The 19780-nt window shown below is 37.6% G+C and overlaps 1 protein-coding gene across 2 annotated transcripts in view; it reads left to right on the top strand.

Annotated features, from left to right (window-relative positions):
• LOC109047935 (disco-interacting protein 2 homolog B-A-like) overlaps positions 1-19780 on the top strand; it is a 49643-nt gene that overhangs the window by 16453 nt on the left and 13410 nt on the right. For both annotated transcript variants that reach the window (XM_042713253.1, XM_042713252.1), the window contains exons 2-6: positions 16000-16071; positions 17497-17634; positions 18641-18766; positions 19101-19334; positions 19627-19764. In XM_042713253.1, coding sequence (XP_042569187.1) covers positions 16000-16071; positions 17497-17634; positions 18641-18766; positions 19101-19334; positions 19627-19764 — 708 coding nt within the window. The remainder of the gene's footprint in view (positions 1-15999; positions 16072-17496; positions 17635-18640; positions 18767-19100; positions 19335-19626; positions 19765-19780) is intronic.

Below are 19780 nucleotides of genomic sequence, written 5' to 3'. Positions count from 1 at the left end.
ACACATTGTTTAAATAGCTGGCATTCCCCTGGAACTAACGCAGGCTTGTTGGGTTGTTTCATTGTTACTGTGACTGCAGAGCATTTATTGAGCCATTGATGGCCGTTGAACTGCCTCAGTGTGTAAATATTGAAAGCAGGAACACATCTGTGAGCACTTCAGTGATGGAGAGTGTCAGCCTGCTGAATGCTAGTGACACAACTCTTTAAACAGTGTGCTTTATAAACCAGCAGATCTCAAAGGTCAGTGTAATTATTGATTTGTTTGGTGCTCTAACTATGACAGATCTCACTTGTTTGACTGAAGACCAACCCGTTGAAGGATGTGTCTTCCATTTAGCCTGTATCTGTTTCTTTTAATTGTAGTAGAGTAATGATCGTCACTCTCAACCTCTACTGGTTTAATCAGTTTAATCAGCCTGATAGTCTAATAGTCACATAGTCTAATTCTCATTAGAGCTAACAGTCTCTAATTATGTGAAACAACAAGCTGCAGTTCAGACAATCAGCTTTTTCTTTCCCGACCCTGATTGTAATCATAAAGTGACAGTATCAGGAGGATGTAGCCCTGTAGTGTAGGAGTAATTGTTCTGCTGTACTGAATTCTTGGTAGGTATGATTAACTACAGATTACAGGCAATGTGTGCCTCTCTGCCTATTTGACTTCATTCTCAGCTTTTCTAGTGCAGAACCAAACAATTCATTAATAATAATTTGGGGTGGGCCGATCCGATATTCGGTATCGGTATCGCTCCGATACTGGCATTTATTGGTCAGACGAGACCGATCCAAATCCAATATTCTGTGTATACTATTCTGTGTTATTATTAAGCCCCAGAAAGGCACAAAAACATTAAAAGCACCATAGAGTTTCTGTGCACTATATTTCAGTTGTTCTGAGACCGTTCCATAGTTCAGTGTGAAACACAGATGAATATATAAGTCGCTAAATACAAGGTCACTTAAACTCTTCTCTCCACTGTGGCTCTCTGTCATCCTTCATTCAGTATTCAGACTGTGTGTCGCGTTTGGTTATGACAGTCTAGACAATGAAACTCTCTCTGAGTTACAGTGTTCCTATTATTATACTTGATCTTTAGATAAAGATCAATGGTTTTGCATAAAATGACTTTATCTTGCTGGAGTTTAGTGCTGTTTCTAAAGCATGTTACTTTCTACCGGGTGTCTGTTAGAGATCACAACACCAGAGTAGAGAACACTATGAATTGTTCTTCATGCGCACAGTAACTGAAATTAAATCTGTTAAAAGAAAAGGCTCAATAAACTATCGCAGTTTATAGTAGTATTTTTGTTATAGATTGATATAATTAGTCAGTAGTTGTTTTTCTTTACAATGAAGTAGGGATATGCCGGTATCAAATTTTCCTGTTGCGATTAATTGATAATGTTTTGTCACGGTATACGGTATTATCACGGTATTGAAATTTAGTTTTAAAAAAGTGGTCATAATACAGTATAACAGGTTAAATAACTTTTTTCTTATAACAAAAATAACTGAACATTTAAATACAATAAAGCAATACAGAAAAAAAATATATAAAGTTAAAAGTTTTACACATTAAAGTGCACAAGAACTATAAAGACCAATAGGTATCACTTTACAATAAGACATCATTAGTTAACCTTAGTTTAATGCATTAACACAAGGCAGGTTTATTTATATAGCACATTTTGTACACAATGGTAATTCAAAGTGCTTTACATAAAAGAAAGTAAAAAAAAACATGAAGAAAAATAACCTCAAAAATAAAACAAGCGATTTAAGAACTTTGAAAATTATTTAAAAATTGACTTAAAAAGAATTTAAGACAGTTTTAAAATAGAAAATGATTTCACATAAAAAATATAGTGCAATACATAAAATATAGTGTAATCAGTTCGGACATCGCATAGTGCTCATTCAATAAATGCACAGCTAAACAATGAGCAATAGCTACATTTGCTACAGAAGTTACTAATCTTTGTTAAAAAAATACAAGTCTTATTTCATGTTAGCTCATTAAATAGCACAGTTGCAACTTTCAATTTTAACAATGTGTTATTAAATATTGGAATACCTAAGATTAATGAATGTTCAGAAGAATTTAAAGTACATGAAATCACCCACTACAGTCAGCACCTTGTTTTGGTTGTCCCCCTCATGTGATCACAAACTGCAGTGTTCATCGTCATAACACTACTTGTGAGGCCAAGATTTACGGTATGGCCCTACTGCGATTCAAATCATCTCTTTGAACTGCAGACACACAAACAGAATTAGGATTGATTGATTCAACACTCATTTTACCTTTAAGTGCGATAGACTTCTCGATATCCACACCGTTGAGTAGAGTGGTTTTAAATGAGATGCACCAGGTGGGTTGTTTGCATGTGGTGAAGATGGTTGCAAGAGTTGACAGGAAGTGATATCAGCCGCAGACCCTCTGTCTTGCACCTGCCTAAAAACTTGCCATTGTAGTTAGCTCTGCAAATGGCCACCACATGTAATGGTCTGCAATGGTTGTAATATGTCACTCTGCACTCTCTTTAAAAACATAATTCATAAAGCAGGTTGCAAATTATTTACATTTATTAATATTTTTTTAAAATATGTAAATTATTTATATTTATTATGTAAATATGCAATGATGTATCGATCTTCTATTGGTCACATGTGATACAAATTTGCAGGGCAGAGTTCAACTTGAACCTTGGGACACAGAAAATCATGTTAGCATTAAGTCTTGAAGTAGTATCCAACCAAGAGTGTTTGTGTTCACTGCAGGATCAGAGCTAAATGACAGGGAAAATGTTGGATGCTCATAACCCACATATGGACCTGCATACTGTATGTGCACTGACAAATAACAACCTTGATAGTTGTGTAAATTTGAAAACAAATTAATGCAGGTCTATCACTTAACCTTGCACCATATGGATGAAATATGAATTTAAAGTGTGCTGAGTATGTGTGCATGTGGGTGTTTGCATATCCATGTGTAATTCTACACATTCCATCAGCCTAGTCAGAATCTTTAAGTTCTTATTGTGTTGTTGTTGTTGTTGTTGTCTCTGTGTACTGGAAGCTTCTATCACCAGAACAAATTCTTTGTATGTGCAAACATACTTGGCAATAAAGCTCTTTCTGATTCTGATTAATATATGCACCGGCTCATCACATTGTCTTAATAACAGTTAGTCTTTTGGACTGACCCCTGCACCCTGTGACATGCATCAGCAGCTAAATTGTGGCCCAATTGTGGTCATAGTCAAATATGCAGCAGTGCATTCCTGCCTTCTGGACACTTTTTTTCTTCTTCTGGCACTGTGTTTTTTATGAGTAACACTGATCAGCTGTTAAGCAGCTTTTGTGAGTGTGTTTATAAAGGGTCCTCTTAAATCAGTCGGACTGTATACAGAGCCTTGATAAGTGTTTTCAGTGTAGGGAGCAGTCGTTCAGGGTTTCTTTTATTGGGAAGACCTGTTTGCTTCAATGAACCAGTTCCAAAAGAGTCAGTTCACAGATTTGTTGAGTCACCACTGACAAGTGTTGTCAGACATCCCTATGCAGCTTTTTTGTTGTAAAATACATAAAACTTACTGTTTGTCATGATGTTTTCAATTATATTATGTAGATTGCCGTATGTTTAAGGTTCCAACTTGTTGCTCTCCTGACAGTTTTACTACTCAAGTTCTTCCTTTAAGGGTGTTCATACTGACAGTAATTTAATTATTAGAGGCGGATCATGTTTCACTTGAAAATTTGTCACAATAAACGACAATCACTTTTTCATGCCTTTTTAAAAATACGTAACATAATCTAATCAAATAAAATTTAATTGTGAATTAAATCCAAATTAATCATTATAAATTTGACTTATGAATCGAATCCTCTTTCAAATTGTCCCATTGGTTGTCTTGATGGACATGAAGGAGTGGTCTGGACTCTGGCCAGATCTCTTGCAGTCAATTTTTCACTGCAAATCACTGTCATTGTGAATGCCTTTTTGCAGTTCAATAAATTTTGAAGTAGAAAGACTAAAATGGTATTTTCTTGTAAAATGTACTCCAATAATCATTGTAGTTTGGACTTACTAACCCTCACCCTGCTTTGTTTATTAGGTGGTCTATGAGTTAAATGAGAACGTCACCTCAGTAACTGATTAACCGTTGAGGAATGGGAGCCGTTAGCTGATGGGAATTTTGTTTAGCATGGACTAGATTATGAAAAATCATCAGGCAAGTTATTTATATTCCTGTCTTTCTCTGGGCCTTTGCCTCATTTTACAGACCGCAGAAGCCTGAAGCCTAGCAACCCACAGAAAAAAAACACCACTCCTGTGGTGGGGTATTCAGCACCCTCTTAGTCGGGTTCTTTGTTTTTGCCATCACTTTCTTGCATGTGTGTGTGTGTGTGTTCTCATTGCACTTCCTCCCTTGTGCTCATGGGTTTTTCCAGTCACCCTGGGGCCCAATGGAGCAGGAAGCCCCACAAGCTTATCATTTCCTCTGCTACATGGCTCTGCCTGAGCCGTGTGTATGGTAAACACACTCACACACAGATCCTGACAGGCTTGTAGGGTGAATCCAAGTGCTGACACACTGACACAGATAACAGCGTGGACGTTAAACAGGTATTTGTAGAAACACGCAGCCCCTCATGGTGTGCTTGTGTGTCCGTTCAGTGTAAAGTCTGTGTTTTGAGTCCTGAAGGGAACTGACTAGCTATCCCATTTGGCCACCATTGCCTTTCTGCTAGCCAGTTGGCCCTAGTCATCATCCAATCAGCACATTCCTCCCCATGAATACACTGGGACCACTTTTGGCAGGCCACTCTGGGTGGGGTAATGTTCATATCCTGTGCGCTCACCATTACACACACACACACTTGTATGAGACGTCACATCCATCACAATAGACCTTCTTCTTTCTTGAGTTTGTCAGCCAATCAGTCAAACATGATTTCTCAGTGCTTAAAAAAGACAGGTATGTGTAGATGAACAGATGAAAGGAATTGAGAAAAGGAGGGAAAGAATAGCTCTTTAGAGGAGAGTGAGTGGGCACAAAGCTCCCTCAGTGCTGGAGTGGCACTGCCAGTTTGCGCGGACCTGTTGTTGTGCGAACACAGACCCTGCTCTGTGTGTGAGCGTGACCCAGCTGCCCTCCCAGCATTACATCAGTCTCCCACATCACCCCCACACACAATGAGACTTCAGTCAGCCATCCCTCCATATGCCCAGCATGCCGCCTGCATGCAAAAAGCAGCTTTACGCTCTCACACGCTTGTGTGTAGTGTTTTTAGCTGAGCTCTTTATTAGTGCAGTTTGCTAAGATAAGCATCTCTATTACTGTTGCTGATACTTAGGGTTAGGGATTTAATCAAATTCCTGAGCATATGTATTAAACTTTTGGCATCCTGCACTATATGCGTTTTGAACATTCACCATCATGTTGTCCCAAACCCTTTCAATCTCTTTGGGGAACATAAAATATATTTTTAAAAAGTTGTTTTAGACAACATTTGCATTCATTGTACGGACAAAATTCAAAATATATTCTTTTGTGGTCCACTGAAAAGTGGAAAAATATTATAGGTTTAGGGTAATGTGAGGGTGAGTAAATGATGACAGAATTTCATTTTGGGTGAACTATCCCTTTAAATTTAAAGGAAAGACTCAAGCCATATCCAGATAATCATGGTAAGCAGCACACAGAAAGCACTATTACCACCGTAGCAGTGCCCTAGTACACCATAGCAACTTACTGGCAACTCTCCAGAACACTTTATTAACACCAGAGCCATATAGCATTGCCTTGGCAACTACCTAGAATGCCATAGCAACGCCCTGGCAACTCTCTTTATTAACACCAGAGCCATATAGCATTGCCTTGGCAACTACCTATAATGAGATTATAACAATGCTCTGGCAACTACCTATAACATCTTAACAACACCTAGAACATTATAGAACTAACCTGACAACTCTCCAAAACACCCTGTTACCTGGCAACTACTTAGAAGATCTTAGCAACGCTCTGGCAACTACCTATAACGTTGTGGCAATGCCCTGGCAACTACCTATGACATCTTGGCAATTCCCTGGCAACTTTCCAGAATACCCATTAACACCATAGCAAGCATAGCAAAAGTACCAGCCTGGCAACTAAATAGAACATCATAGCAACACTAGTGGTCGACCAGTATTGTTTTTTTGACAGACGATGCCGATATCTTGGAAAGCAGGGGGGCCGATATAATTTTATAATTTTAGATTTTTTATTTTTTATTTTATTATTAATATTTAAGAAATTTGAAATAATTTAACAATGGATTAAAAATTAAATGTGTAAAATAAACATACCTATACATTAGATGACAAAGTATTTTATAAATATTTAATAAAAATATAAATAAAAAGGAAGTAAATACTGTAACCAACAGGGCACTCAGTATTCTAGGAAGTTTTTGTGCAGTGGGAATCATATTTTTCAAATAAAGCCGGGGTAACACTGATTTTACATACAGCACACTGTAAAAATGACATGAATATGACAGTGGGCAAACTTGCAATGCTTCCCAAACCTGTCCTGGAGGCCTCCCTGCCCTGCAACTTTTGTATGTCTCCCTTATCTAACACATCTGATTCCACTCATCAGCTTGTTAGTAGAGACTGCAAGAACTAAATTGGGTGTGTCTCATTAGGGAAACGTACAAAATGTGCAGGGCAGGGGGTCCTCCAGGACAGGTTTGGGAAGAACTGGTTTAAAGCATTCAATTCACACGGACAGACCATCACACAGAGAACACGTGATCATGCTGGATAAAAATGCACACTTCACAAGATCTCACAGCTCGATTCAACTAAGTTAGCAAAGTTTGTGGAAATAAATGTTCATTAGTCATTCAAAGATTTGTTTAAATTATATAAATGCGTATTTGCTTAATGCTGACGGCAAACGAGAAAGTATTGTAATTTTTGCCTTTCTATTACTAATAATATAAAAACGTCGTTATAATACTTTCTGTATACATTAATTCTAAGCAACAAGCAACTAAGCAACACCATACACAACTCTTGGGAACACTTTATTAACACCATAGCAACACCCTTGCAGCTCTTCAAAACACCATATTAATGTCATATGCCGCGTTTCCACCGAAATTAACCGGAACAATTGTACCAGGAACTTTTTTCCCCAGGAACTATTTCCCCCCCGGACCTGTTGCTTTCTGCGTTTCCAGCGCGGTCTAAAGTACCGGGAAGATTAGGCAAATAGTCTGATGATGTAGGTCTGCGCGCGTTTCTCAATACAAAGTACGCAAATTTCAACCTTGCATCCTCGATAGTTCGGACTTTGCGAGTTCGACTCGGGAGTGTGATCTCCCGCGGACGGGACGAAGCAAGTCCAGTAATTCTGCAAACAGCAGCGGTAACATCAGTCAGCGCGCCTTGGCTACTGCAAATTTCCTCACTGTATATTTACAATAAGACGAAATTTGATACGAAATACCACTGCCTCCTTTCGTTTTCAGTTAAACATAATAATAACTGCAGAAATGTACTTAGTTCATGGAAATGTGTATATAAACAGCCTACATTACAATGAAACAAAATATATAAATTGCCTCTTTTTATTTTCATTTTAACATATAGATAAATTGAACAAAGACCAAAGATTACCTGTTAGATTTACCCAAAACGAATTATATTTTATGTTTAACCACTAAAGAGACATCAGAGCAAGCGGCAAATGTCAGAAGGACTAGCCGAGTTGAGACTACTCTAGGCGGATACATGAGCTCTGAGCTCCCGCTTATCGCGTGGAGCTGACCGTCTCCCTGAAATCGGCGAAACACATTTTTAAATAGGAGTTGTCTTTCTAAATAAACCACAGATTTGAGTTTTAAACAACAACATTCTTGCCTGAAATACTTTTAAAACTACATTTCATGACACAATAACAGTAATATTTTGTAAATGATCCGAATAAATGGTGGTTGAAATCACAATGCTGCGTGAACTCAACCAATCAGCATGTTTAGGGCCCAAGTCCCGCCCCCGAAAGTTCCGGAACTTTGAAAAAGTACTACCTCGCCAGCAGGGACTTTCTGAGGGACGTTTTTTACCCGGAACTTTATTTAGATCCTGTTCCCAGTGGTGGAAACACACCCAAGTACCAGCCCAAAGTCCCTAGTTCCTGGGTAAAGTTCCAGCGGTGGAAACGCGGCTATAGTAACCTCCCTGGCAGCCTCTCACAATGCCCTAGCGTTTTGTATGAATGAGCAGCAAACACATCATCTTCAGAAATTGTAACATCTGAATATGTGCTTGTGTTGATAAAGTTTGTTCTGCTGTAGTAGGTTTTAAATAAGGAATATTGTGTGTGTGTGTGTGTGTGTGTGTGTGTGTGTGTGTGTGAGAGAGAGAGAGAGCTGTCACACACCGAGCAGAGGGGGCAGGAAAGGGCTGTTGGGTTTCTAGGCCACATTCTTAAGCAGAGAGAGTAACCAGGCATGAAGTCTGCGCTCAGTGCAGCCCATCCCTTCTCATACAACCACAGAAAGAGCCATCTCTCTCTTTCTCTCTTTCTTTTTCTGTCTTTGTGCCTCACTGTTTTCTCTTTCTTCTGCTTGCTTTCTTTCCCCTCTCCTCTCATAGCTGAACTGGCCCACTTGGCCCCTCTGACCTGCCTCATTTTCACTTCCTTTGTCTGTGAAGTTCATGCTGACGTTACATGGTGATTTTTCAGCATAAACACCATTGTGTGTAATCTTATCACCTGAAACTGACAGCTATCTTCTAGACAGACCAGATCTGGTTTAGAAAAGTACCAGGAGCCTCGTTGTATCCTCTGGAAAAACGACCGTCGTCAGCAGATCTGTTACTCCTGGTTTTGTTTAGCCCCGATTTGGCTGCATAACTTGTGTTACCTCAATCTTGCCACAGGCCACGAGGTGTGAATCTCATCCAGCTGTGTGTCAGTGGAGTTTAGAAGCTACTTGTCTACCACAGCTTAGAAGGTGGATCCATGTGATTGTGACTTAAATGGCCGTTCTTCTGTTTTTTTTTTGCTTGTTCTGTTTGTTTTTCCTTAATTTTACGGAACCGTTAACCCACAAATGAACATTCTATCATTATTTACTCTTGTGTTGTTTCAAACCTTATGACTTTCCTCTTTCTGTGGGACACACAAGAAGAATGTACTGGCCACTATTTACTAGGAATGTGTACCTAAACCAGTATTTTTTTGGACCGGTATGTAATTGGGTCAATACCGGAGTACCGATAGGCTTCAGGACAAATGAAACTGTTATCGATACTTGTGTTGTTTTATTTCCCTATACTTCAATGTTAGCAATGAATTAGAAGCTGCTGCTTGTCATTTTCCTTCACTGAATGATGTGGCTAACGTTTGCTCGACGTGCGTGTGATATCCATGGTAGGGATCGACCGATATGCATTTTTCAGGGCCGATGCCGATACCGATTATTACAGATCAAGGAGACCGATAACCGATATTTTGAACCGATATGTGTCTAGTGTAAAAATGAAAATTAATGTCAAAATTAAGAATAAAAGGCATCTGACAAAGACTCTCTTTAAATTATTTTAACACATCTTTAATTCTGAGAACTGTTCATAATAACAACATTAATATTAATAATAACAACAAACATAAAAAGTGCTGGGAGCATCCATCAGCAGCATTCTGTAAAACTAAGTAAAACTTAAAGCAAATTTAACAGCAAACAAATGAACAAATAATGGAAAATAAATGTAATCATATATATATATATATATATATATATATATATATTATATATATTATATATATATATATATATATATATATATATATATATATATATATATATATATATATAATGTATGTGTGTGTGTGTGTTATATTTAGCATTTTATTTGCAACCCAGAATTGCATTAAAATCACACACAACCCATACTGTAATAGTGTTTTTTTTTTTTTTTTTTTTTTTAGACTGTTTATTCCCGGCGATACAAACTAGGAAGTATACAGGACAGCGTCATCCAGAAACGTGCAATGTGAGATTATTGACAATTTACGTTATTAGCATAGGGTTATTAGCAGGGTGCGATTTGTGAAATAAACAGTTTAATAAAAACATTGTAAGCCTACGTTAGGCCTATTAATTGTAATGATTTAATGTCCACGGTTATTCAAACAACAAATTACATCGAGAAAGGGAGCAAAGAACACAACGGAGCTTTTTGAAACTCCGAATCAGTTAAACCATTGCATCGCAAAATGATTCACTGTTTCGATGCGCTTCAATCGGATCGCGTATCGCGAATCATTTGATTCAGATCTGGACGTCAGAGCGGGTTTGCATGATGTTTTTATCCCCACCGGGGATAAAAGTTATTCAGCAGAGGCAGGGATGCATAGACCAGAAGGGGGGAAATCCCCCCCATCCCCCCCGGCAAGTCGCACCCTGGTTATTAGTCAAATGAGAGAGCGCGGCCGCGGAGATAAACTAATCAGGAATAGGGAGCTCGCGGCGCGGCAGGGCGTCAGAGCGCGCGCTTGATGCCCGGGCAGCTCTTCAAAATTGCATAATGGTAATTCTGAATCTGTATGATAAATTATTTTGCAATCATGTTAGAAATAAAGCAACATTTCTCCAAATATGCGCAATTTATTTGACTAAGAGCCCTAACGGAACGGACGCTGTTCAGTGAAGCTATGTGACCACACAAAAAAAAAAACGCAGCAGACAGAGTGAGTGAATTCATTCGTGTTGATAATCTATTCACAATATAACGTTAAGTTGGCCGAATGGTGAGAGAAGTAGGTTTTAGTTTTCACTATCTCAGCACTGATGTGATGATCCGTTAAAGCATATCACTGCAATGACGGACATTGACCGGGAATTCACAGTATAATAACTGAACGGGGCTTGTCATCATAAATCGATTATATTTAGGTGTTTTGCAACTTCAGTGTAGTGATTTATTGCTACTTCAGGAACGTTTTACTGCATTCTTACCTTCGAGAGATAACTTATTGATGTGTGATGATGATCACTGAAGCAGCTCCTGTGCTTTCGGTGTGAGAGCGGAACATTTTCCAGCCGCGCCAGCCGTATTGATTGGCCAGGCTCGTGACTCCCAACAAATAGACGGACGATGGGCGGGGCTTAGTCTAGGCCACAGAGCAGTGTGCTCTGACTGAGGGGTGGCTGGATCAGTGCCAGATCGCACATTTCAAAATAAAAATGGTTTTATCGGCAAATCGGTTTTGAAAATGGCCGATGCCGATAACAATAAAAATGCTTAATATCGGCGCCGATAATCGGCCACGCCGATAATCGGTCGACCCCTAATCCATGGTGCATGTGCTGTGTGTGTTTGCGTGCAATCAGTCATTGCGGAAAGAGTGAAAGTTAAAAAATGTGGGCTCATGTTACAAAACTAAGCGACACCAGTGTCAGATGCAATATATGCAGTAGTTTAATAGTAAACAAAGGAGGCAACACTAGTAATATAATGAAATATTTACAAACAAAACACAACATCTACTAGGGCTGGGCGATATATCGCATGCAATTGTCATGCGCATTTAGTCAGTAAAGCAGGTTCCCTGATTAGCGCTAAATCGCCATCACCTGCTTTCAGATGGAGCGGCATTTAATAGACAGAGCCGTAGATCACTGACAAGCTAAGCAATATCACGTTCATTATCAAAGGTTATTCATTTGCGATAATGAACGCCATATTGCATAGCTTGTCAGTGATCTACGGCTCTGTCTATTAAATGTCGCTCCACTTGAAGGCAGGTGATGGCGATTTAGCGGTAATCAGGGAACCGGCTTTACTGACGAAATGCGCATGACAATCGCATGAGATATATCGCCCAGCCCTAACATCTACCTCAAGCAATGCACTGTATTATGTCTCGCGGCTCCAGCTCCAACTAAAACTCGCGAGACACATTCACTTCAAATGTTGATTCGGTAGAGTTACACTCACGAGACTTATTCGCAATCACAAAAGTACATTATTTCCATGTGCTTTAAAGCCTTGTCGGTTAAACGTTTTATTTTATTAGTTATCTTAATTATCGTCTTTGTGCTAATACTGTCAAAAACAAGGTTTACATATAAACACAGTTAATTATGTCTAAAGTGAAAGTAAATAGATGAGAAAAAAAGATGCATTCAGCTCTTAAGGCGGCAGTACACATGCTGCCGCTTGTCATTAAAGGGATAGTTCACCCAAAAGTTAAAATTCTGTCATTATTTACTCAAGTCATGTTGTACCAAACATGTATTAATTTTTATTTATTCTGACTCTTTATGCTGAACACAAAAGAAGATATTTTGAAGAATGTGGGTAACCAAACAGTAGCTGGTCCCCACTGACTTTAATTGTAGGAAAAAAAAAATATGAAAGTCACTGGGGACTAGCACCTGTTTAGTTTCCCACATTCTTCAAAATAACTTATTATGTTCAACAGAAGAAAGAAACTCATTCAGGTTTAAAACAACTTGAGAGTGAGTAAATAATGACACAATTTTCATTTTTGGGTGAACTATTTCTTTAATGTTAATAAAATAAAACACAAAGAGAAAAAATAAGTTATTGCTCTTGACTGAAGAACTTTAATACAGTTGCTAAAGTTAGCAGTAATAAAATAACTTGAAATTTTCATTAACTTTTCACTTCATATCTTTTTGCACCAAATAGTATTGATAACAGTATCAATAAGTACCGGTATCGATAAGCAGTATCTTTATCGCGATCGATAAAATGTAAATGATACCCATCCCTACTGTTTACCCTACAATGAAAGTGAATGGGGATCTGCTTGTTTTTATGAAAATTGGTTTGTTTGTGGAGGTCATATATGGTTTTAATATTGAATGACACAAATAGATTTTCCAAAAGGCTTTGACTTCATTGAATAAACATGAGCACTCCACGTTTCAAAATCAAAAACCTATGCGGGTGTTTTTATATCACTGTATTTCAGAAGGAAACCGACTGTATTTAGAAAAAATTCGATTTCATTTTCATTTCATTTTGCATGTAATGCTTGATAAGGCAGCGTTTGTGAGCTCAGCACTGCTTCGCAGCAGTTACCGGAGAATCCTGTATCTCTCCTGCTCTTAAAGCGCCTCCTGCTGGCAGAAAATGAATTTGCATATATATGTATATATGGGGGCGGGGGAGTGCCGCCACAAATAGAGTGTAAGGCTGTGGGAAACACTGATCTGGGCTGCCAAACTTCAAAATAACTCAAAAACACCTTAAACATTAAGAAAAGCAGTCAATATGATTATGTTCTAGGTCTTCTGAAGATGATAGCTTTATGTGAGGAATAGGGTTGTGATGGTGAGGAAATTTTCCCACCGGTTAATTGACGTGTGACAACACCGTTAATTAATCTTTATACCATTAAATAATATCTTAATGGTATAAAGCGGTGTCCGCATTTTACTTTCACTTTCAAATAGCGGCAATTCAGCAGTTGTTCGTTTTTAGTTCATTTGAATTTTCCCTCTTTTCCTCGCTTTCCTTCGCTTTTAAATTCGAATTAGCCGCATTTCGGCGTCAATTGCTTGAATGCAACAACTAAATACAACAAACTCACTTTAGCCTATATATAAAACATAGAACTTTTATTAACAAAACAAATAAAAATACACAATGCCTAATATAAAGTTTAAATAGGTATACAAAACTGGAAATAGGCTACGTAAACACGTAAAATATATAACCAAATAAATAAGAAACATAGAATGTTTATTAGCAAAAACAAAAAGAAAGTTTGGAGGCACGGCATACACCATGATGTCAAATAAAATAAATAAATGACACAAAGTTTAAATAAAGTAAAATCAGCAAACAATTAAAAAACGTCCAAAATCACCTTAGATAAATGGCAAAAGTCAACAGGCTTTTCAAAATCCCAAATACTGTCGCTTTTGCATTTCATTTTGAAACTAAATCATCCATCATCGTCTTGTCTGTCTCACCTCACTCTTGTCAGTCATCTCGACTCACTCTCCTCACCGGATAAATAAAATCTGATCTGTGATGCGACTGTCGTTTGGCATGCATTGAGCAGCCGCGGTCAGTTTTTAATTGTAGTGTCTGTTCTTTTACTGAACTAAATTATTTTTATTACTATAAAAAAATCAAAACAACGGTGTGGGTCTGTGCTGTGGTGGGCAAGTGACGTAACCGGTGTTGCGGCTTAACAACCTTATTACCGTTAACACAGTCTATTGCGGCAAGCCTAGTGAGAAACAGACTGGAAGTCATGCTATCCACATCCATTCAAATATGTTGTGCTTTATTTAATATTTTTTGTTTATTTTTTTAATAATTTTTATTTTTTTTTTTTTAATTTTTTTGTTTTTTATTTTTTTTCCTTTAATTTTTTCTGGACCATGTTTTAATGGTTAGATTAAACTTTATTAATCAAAAAGCAAATTGAAATTATGAAACCTAAACAGTTTAATAGCAAGTTATTAAAAGTTTAACAAAAATTACTTTTTTAGGCCCTATGAAATATTTTTTTTTTCTTAAATTCAGTTTTATTTATTATTTTATAATTGTTTTTTTTTTTTTTTTTTTTGTGTTTTCCATTAATGTTCTGGATTCCATTTTAATGGTTTAATTAAATTTTAAAAATCAAAAGCATCTTTAATTAATTGATCAGTAAGTAAGGAGCAACGAACACTTTGTAAGGGACCATGTCAATCGAAAGTGTTCATGCATTGAGGTCTCCTCTAACTAGCTGGTTATCTGAATCAGGTATGCTAATTATGGAGACCGGTGGTACGCGAGGACTGAAATTGAGAACCACCATATTAAGTAATATATTTCTGTCACAGATTCTCCAAGTTTAACCTAACTGTTATTTAAACGGGTTGCTGTGAAGACCTTTAAAGTCTGTGTGAACCGGAAGTTGCTGTTATATTGAGACGGGAGAGACTAAATACATTGCGAGCTTCATGCGTGCTTCAATATGTGTGTAGTAAACCAAACTGCTCGTCTACTCTGTTCTTTAACACAGAGACATGTAGAATATGCAGGATTCATGATTTAAATTTTTTTTTTAAAAATGTAAATTATTATTGTGGCTTAATATTCCTAAATATGGTGCCTTCAGGTGGTTGGTTGCTTGATAATTTATGAAGCAATAGGTTTGGATATATGTGTACATGCAAATGAGATATAAGAGGAAGATAAGTGAATGTTGATTTTTGTTGTCATGTGAATTTAGAAGAATTGCAGTGCTGTGATGGTTAATTAGAACGATTGCATTTTTTGTTAATTTAAATAAAACTAAAATAAAGTATTACATGAAAATTTTAAGCTTAAAAAACTTAGAAAAACTTGAAAATTTGAAATGTTGGCAGCTAACTAAACAAAAAGGTAAAGTACTAAAATTACTAAAATAAAAATAAAAATAAAGCTAAATAGACATTTAAAAATGGCAAAATAATAAACTGATAAAACTTGATGTATGTATTTAAATAAACTTCATGTAAACTAAAGGCTTATTCCAATTATTAATAAATTCCATAATGGTAAAATAATACTACAACAAATAAATAGACAACTGAAAATATAAAAATTAATTCAAAATAATAAAATTAAATAACTGAACAGCAATTAAATATTACTTTTTGGTGCTATTTTGCCATTTAAGAGCTTGACAGCTCCAGTCCTCTTTCTTCAGCATTTCTCTTTCTCCTGTTCCTCAGAAGAGAAACATTAAGATATGAGTTAACCAAAAGTATAAGCAATAGTAGGGATGCTTTGCTTTAGCAATAACCTCTAATTATGAAATACCCAGCAAAAACACATTGTTATTGTCTGTATTGTCTGTTCACCAGGCTTCACAAAGCCAGAAAAAGCTCAGCTTATGGTTGTAGACGTGTAGCCTCATCACATCTCAAACAAAATATTTATATATTTGTTTCTGTTTTGTTTTGTTCTTACAGGTGACATCACACAGAAGGGCTATGAAAAGAAACGAGCTAAACTTCTTGCCCCGTTCGTACCACAGACGCAAAGTAAGACTCACCACACAGACTTCCTGTCTGCTAATATTCCTCCTCTCGGTTTCTTCCTTTGCATGCCTCACAATGCCATTGTCACATTGATCTACTCAAATAAATATAATGTAGAAGTATGACATCTGACACGTTGCATTAATTATGTTGCACTACTTTAACCCAGTTCCATAAAATATGTGAGATTGTCTGAGATTGTTTTTATTTTCTCTGTATTGTTTGCAAATGTGTGGCTCCATGCTGCCCCCTAATGGTGATCTGTAGAACATCACCTGCTGAAGGCATCAATCTCTTCATTAAGAGACTGCACTTTAAAGATAAAACGAACATTTGAAATAGTCTTGTGGCCAAAGCAGCCATTAGTAAACCGTCTTTTTATCTGGAAATCTCAAGATAATTAGATTCTTTCCGATCATGCAATCAGCCATCACACTTCTCAGGGAATTTTCCGACCTGTGAATGTCCACACACAAACACACACATACATATAGGCTTCCTGTAAGCAGCAGCCCACTGGTAGGCATGAAAGAGGAACTGAAACATGTGAGTTCACTATTGGTGGGTTTTGACACTTCAGTGACCACATCAGTGACACGCTTGTTCTATAGTTACACAAGCCATTATATACTGGATTGCAGGGATACATTGCTTACACAATAGTTTTGACCTTCAAATATCTAATTCAATATATGTAGCCATATTTGTTGTGTAGATGCCAACTTGAATCTATATGCACAGCTGCCTAATTTTCTCTATATTGTAATCATTATGACTTGTAATAATTGCTTTAATGAGATTCTGCCTGAAAATAATTTAATGTAATGCATTCACTTCTGATTACAGATCATTCTAAATTGTAATGTAGACACATGCATTTTCTGTTAAGCTGCTTTGAAACAATGTGTATTGTGAAAAGCACTATACAAAATTTTTTGAATTGAATTGAATAGATTGTTTTCATTTGAAACCCCGATATCAAATGCGCCTGTTTATCTTCAAAGGTGCCATTTCAGTACTTTGAAGTTAAAGTTCAACCCCTGCTGTCCACTTCTGCTCTGTCTGTGTTACTACTCTGATGTTGGTCCTTCCTCATACTGTACATATATATAAAATAAATGTTATAACTAATTTAATTTAATCTAATAACAGCTTACTGCCTTTATTTACTCACCCTTTTGTCTTTACAAACCTGTATTAAATTCTTTATTCCGTGGAAAAGAACAAAAAAAATAAGGGGAAGACTGTCAGTGAATATTGATTATTTTATATACTTCTATAATGCACTTTTAATTTTCGGGTGAATTATTTATTTCTGTAATATCTGTCCATATGCATGTGGAGACTTTACACTTTCTGAAAATGTACCTTATGGTGTTGATTTTGTCTGTGTATACGAGTTTATTTTATGAGCTGTGATCTTTATAGATGTGGATGTGAGCATCCAGTTGACCCCAGGCCTTTCTTCAGAGCCTACCTCTAGCCCTAATGCTGTTCCCGTTGCCGCCCCACGGCAACACCGAGCTCACCGCAGTGGAGGAACACGGGATGACCGCTACCGGTCAGGTAAGGAAAATCAGAAAGTACACTTCTGTTCAGATATTTGGGGTTGGTAAGATTTTTAAAATGTTTTTGAAAGAAGTCTCATCATAGCTGCATTTACATATACAGTAATATTGTGAATTATTACAATGTAAAAGATTTTTTTTTCTATTTTAATATATTTTAATATATTTTAAAATGCAGTACATTAGTGTGATGATACAGCTGAATTTTCAGCAGTCATCACTCCAGTCTTAAGTGTCATGATTCTTCAGAAATCTTTCTAATATGCTGATTTGGTGCTCAAAAAACATTTATTATTACTATTATATATGTCAAAAACAGTTGTGCTGCCTAATATTTTTAAGGAAACTGTTTTTCAGAACAATAGAAGGTTCAAAAGAACAGCATTTGTTTGAAATATAATTTTTTTAAACATTTTGTGACATGTTTTGTAAATGTCTTTACTGTCCCTTTTTTAAATGCAGAAGTATTAATTTCTTAAAAAAAAAAAACAGCAGTGTAGGTTTCTACTCTTTCTTTTTTGAGGCTGACCCAAGGAGGTGTGTAATGCCTGAAGGAAAAATAGCCCATTTCACATTTTAACAAGGCAAAACATCTATAATATTTGTTGTGTATATAGTGGTTGTAAAAATGGAGGATTTCTGAAAAGTTATCCATGGACAAAAGATGCTTTTTGTCCCCTAGTTTTGTAGTTGCAGCACCAACCAGAAGGTACTAAACAGCCAAACCTCAAGCCATTTCTCAATTCCTGCCCAAATAAATGTACATTGTGTTACTGAATGCCTCAGTGTGAACAGACAGCTCTCTAATGCGTTTGTCACCACAAAGAGACATTTCTTTGTCTCTACTTGAGTCAGTTTAGTAACTACAGTCACTGTTTGGTGACATTGCTGGATGTCTCGTCTGCCTCCTGTCATGTGCATTGGGTAACTGTTTTTCTCTATGTTTGCCTTTCTGTACTCTTCATTATCTTCTGTTTTCATCATTCTTTGCATCCTTCTGCTAGATATCCACACAGAGGCTGTGCAGGCAGCTCTGGCCAGGCATAAAGAGGAGAAGATGGCCCTTCCCATGCCCACTAAGCGTCGTTCAGCCTTCGCCCAGTCTTCTGCGGAAAACTGCACTCCTCCCGGTGAGTCCTGCTTCGCCCACAAACCTTCTGCTGCTCCTTCTGTCCAGATCTCACTGACCAGCAGGGTCTCAGAAACTACAGGCACACCCGAACCTTTAGGGCACACCACAGCCTTATTAAGAGAAAAGAGCCTCATATATTTAGCAAATTTGATACATGTGATTAATTTAATTAGTTAACTACAATTTCTGTATAACTGCTAATACTCTTCTAAGGCATTATATCAGATTCATCATGTATGTGTCTGCCTTTTGTTGTCTTTTATCTGCATTTAGTTTTTTGCTTCTGTGAATAAATAGCTTTTTTAACTGTTGTTGTACGTATGTCGCCACAGATACGTCGTCGGCGTCAGAGGACGAGGGCTCCTTACGGAGGCGTCAGGCTGCTATCAGTGCAATGCTGGCTCAGAATCTCCAGAGTCCCGAGTACTGGATCAACCGCTCTGTCCAGAGCTCCTCCACCTCCTCCTCTGCCTCCTCCACCCTCTCCCATGGCGACGGCAAAACTCAGAACCACAGCCAGGGGCAGACCAGCATACTCGCTGACGTTCTGGCACACACCCGCATAGGTACTGCAGGATAATGAGTCACACATACACACACGTTCAGGTGCTGAATCATAGACGACCACTAATACACACACAAAAGAGCTTCAGGTTTATAGTTGTCTTACACTTACATAAGCACTATTTGACTTCTAATGACCTGGTGAAGGCAAAACAAAGCAGTAGCAAATCATAATTTCCAAAACAGTCAGCATCAACACTGTCTATTCAAACCTGTTTGTTCAGTTGTTTTATATTGAGCATGTGAATGAGTTCACCGGATGAATCACTGTGCTGTCATGTGTCTTCACTGCAGAGAGCAGCAGCGTTCCGCCTGACGTCACGTCCACAGTGCCTCAGGACAGGAACTCCAGAGCGGACCTGCCACCCAACATCACAGTGAGGGGCATGAGCCGTGGCCAGAGCCGCTCCAGCATGATGGACACTGCCGCCGGTATGGGCAACATCAC

The sequence above is a fragment of the Cyprinus carpio genome, chromosome A23 (assembly GCF_018340385.1).
Source record: "Cyprinus carpio isolate SPL01 chromosome A23, ASM1834038v1, whole genome shotgun sequence".
NCBI lineage: Eukaryota > Metazoa > Chordata > Actinopteri > Cypriniformes > Cyprinidae > Cyprinus > Cyprinus carpio.
Note: the sequence above shows the minus strand (reverse complement) of the source record. Positions and strands in the feature narration are given on the sequence as shown.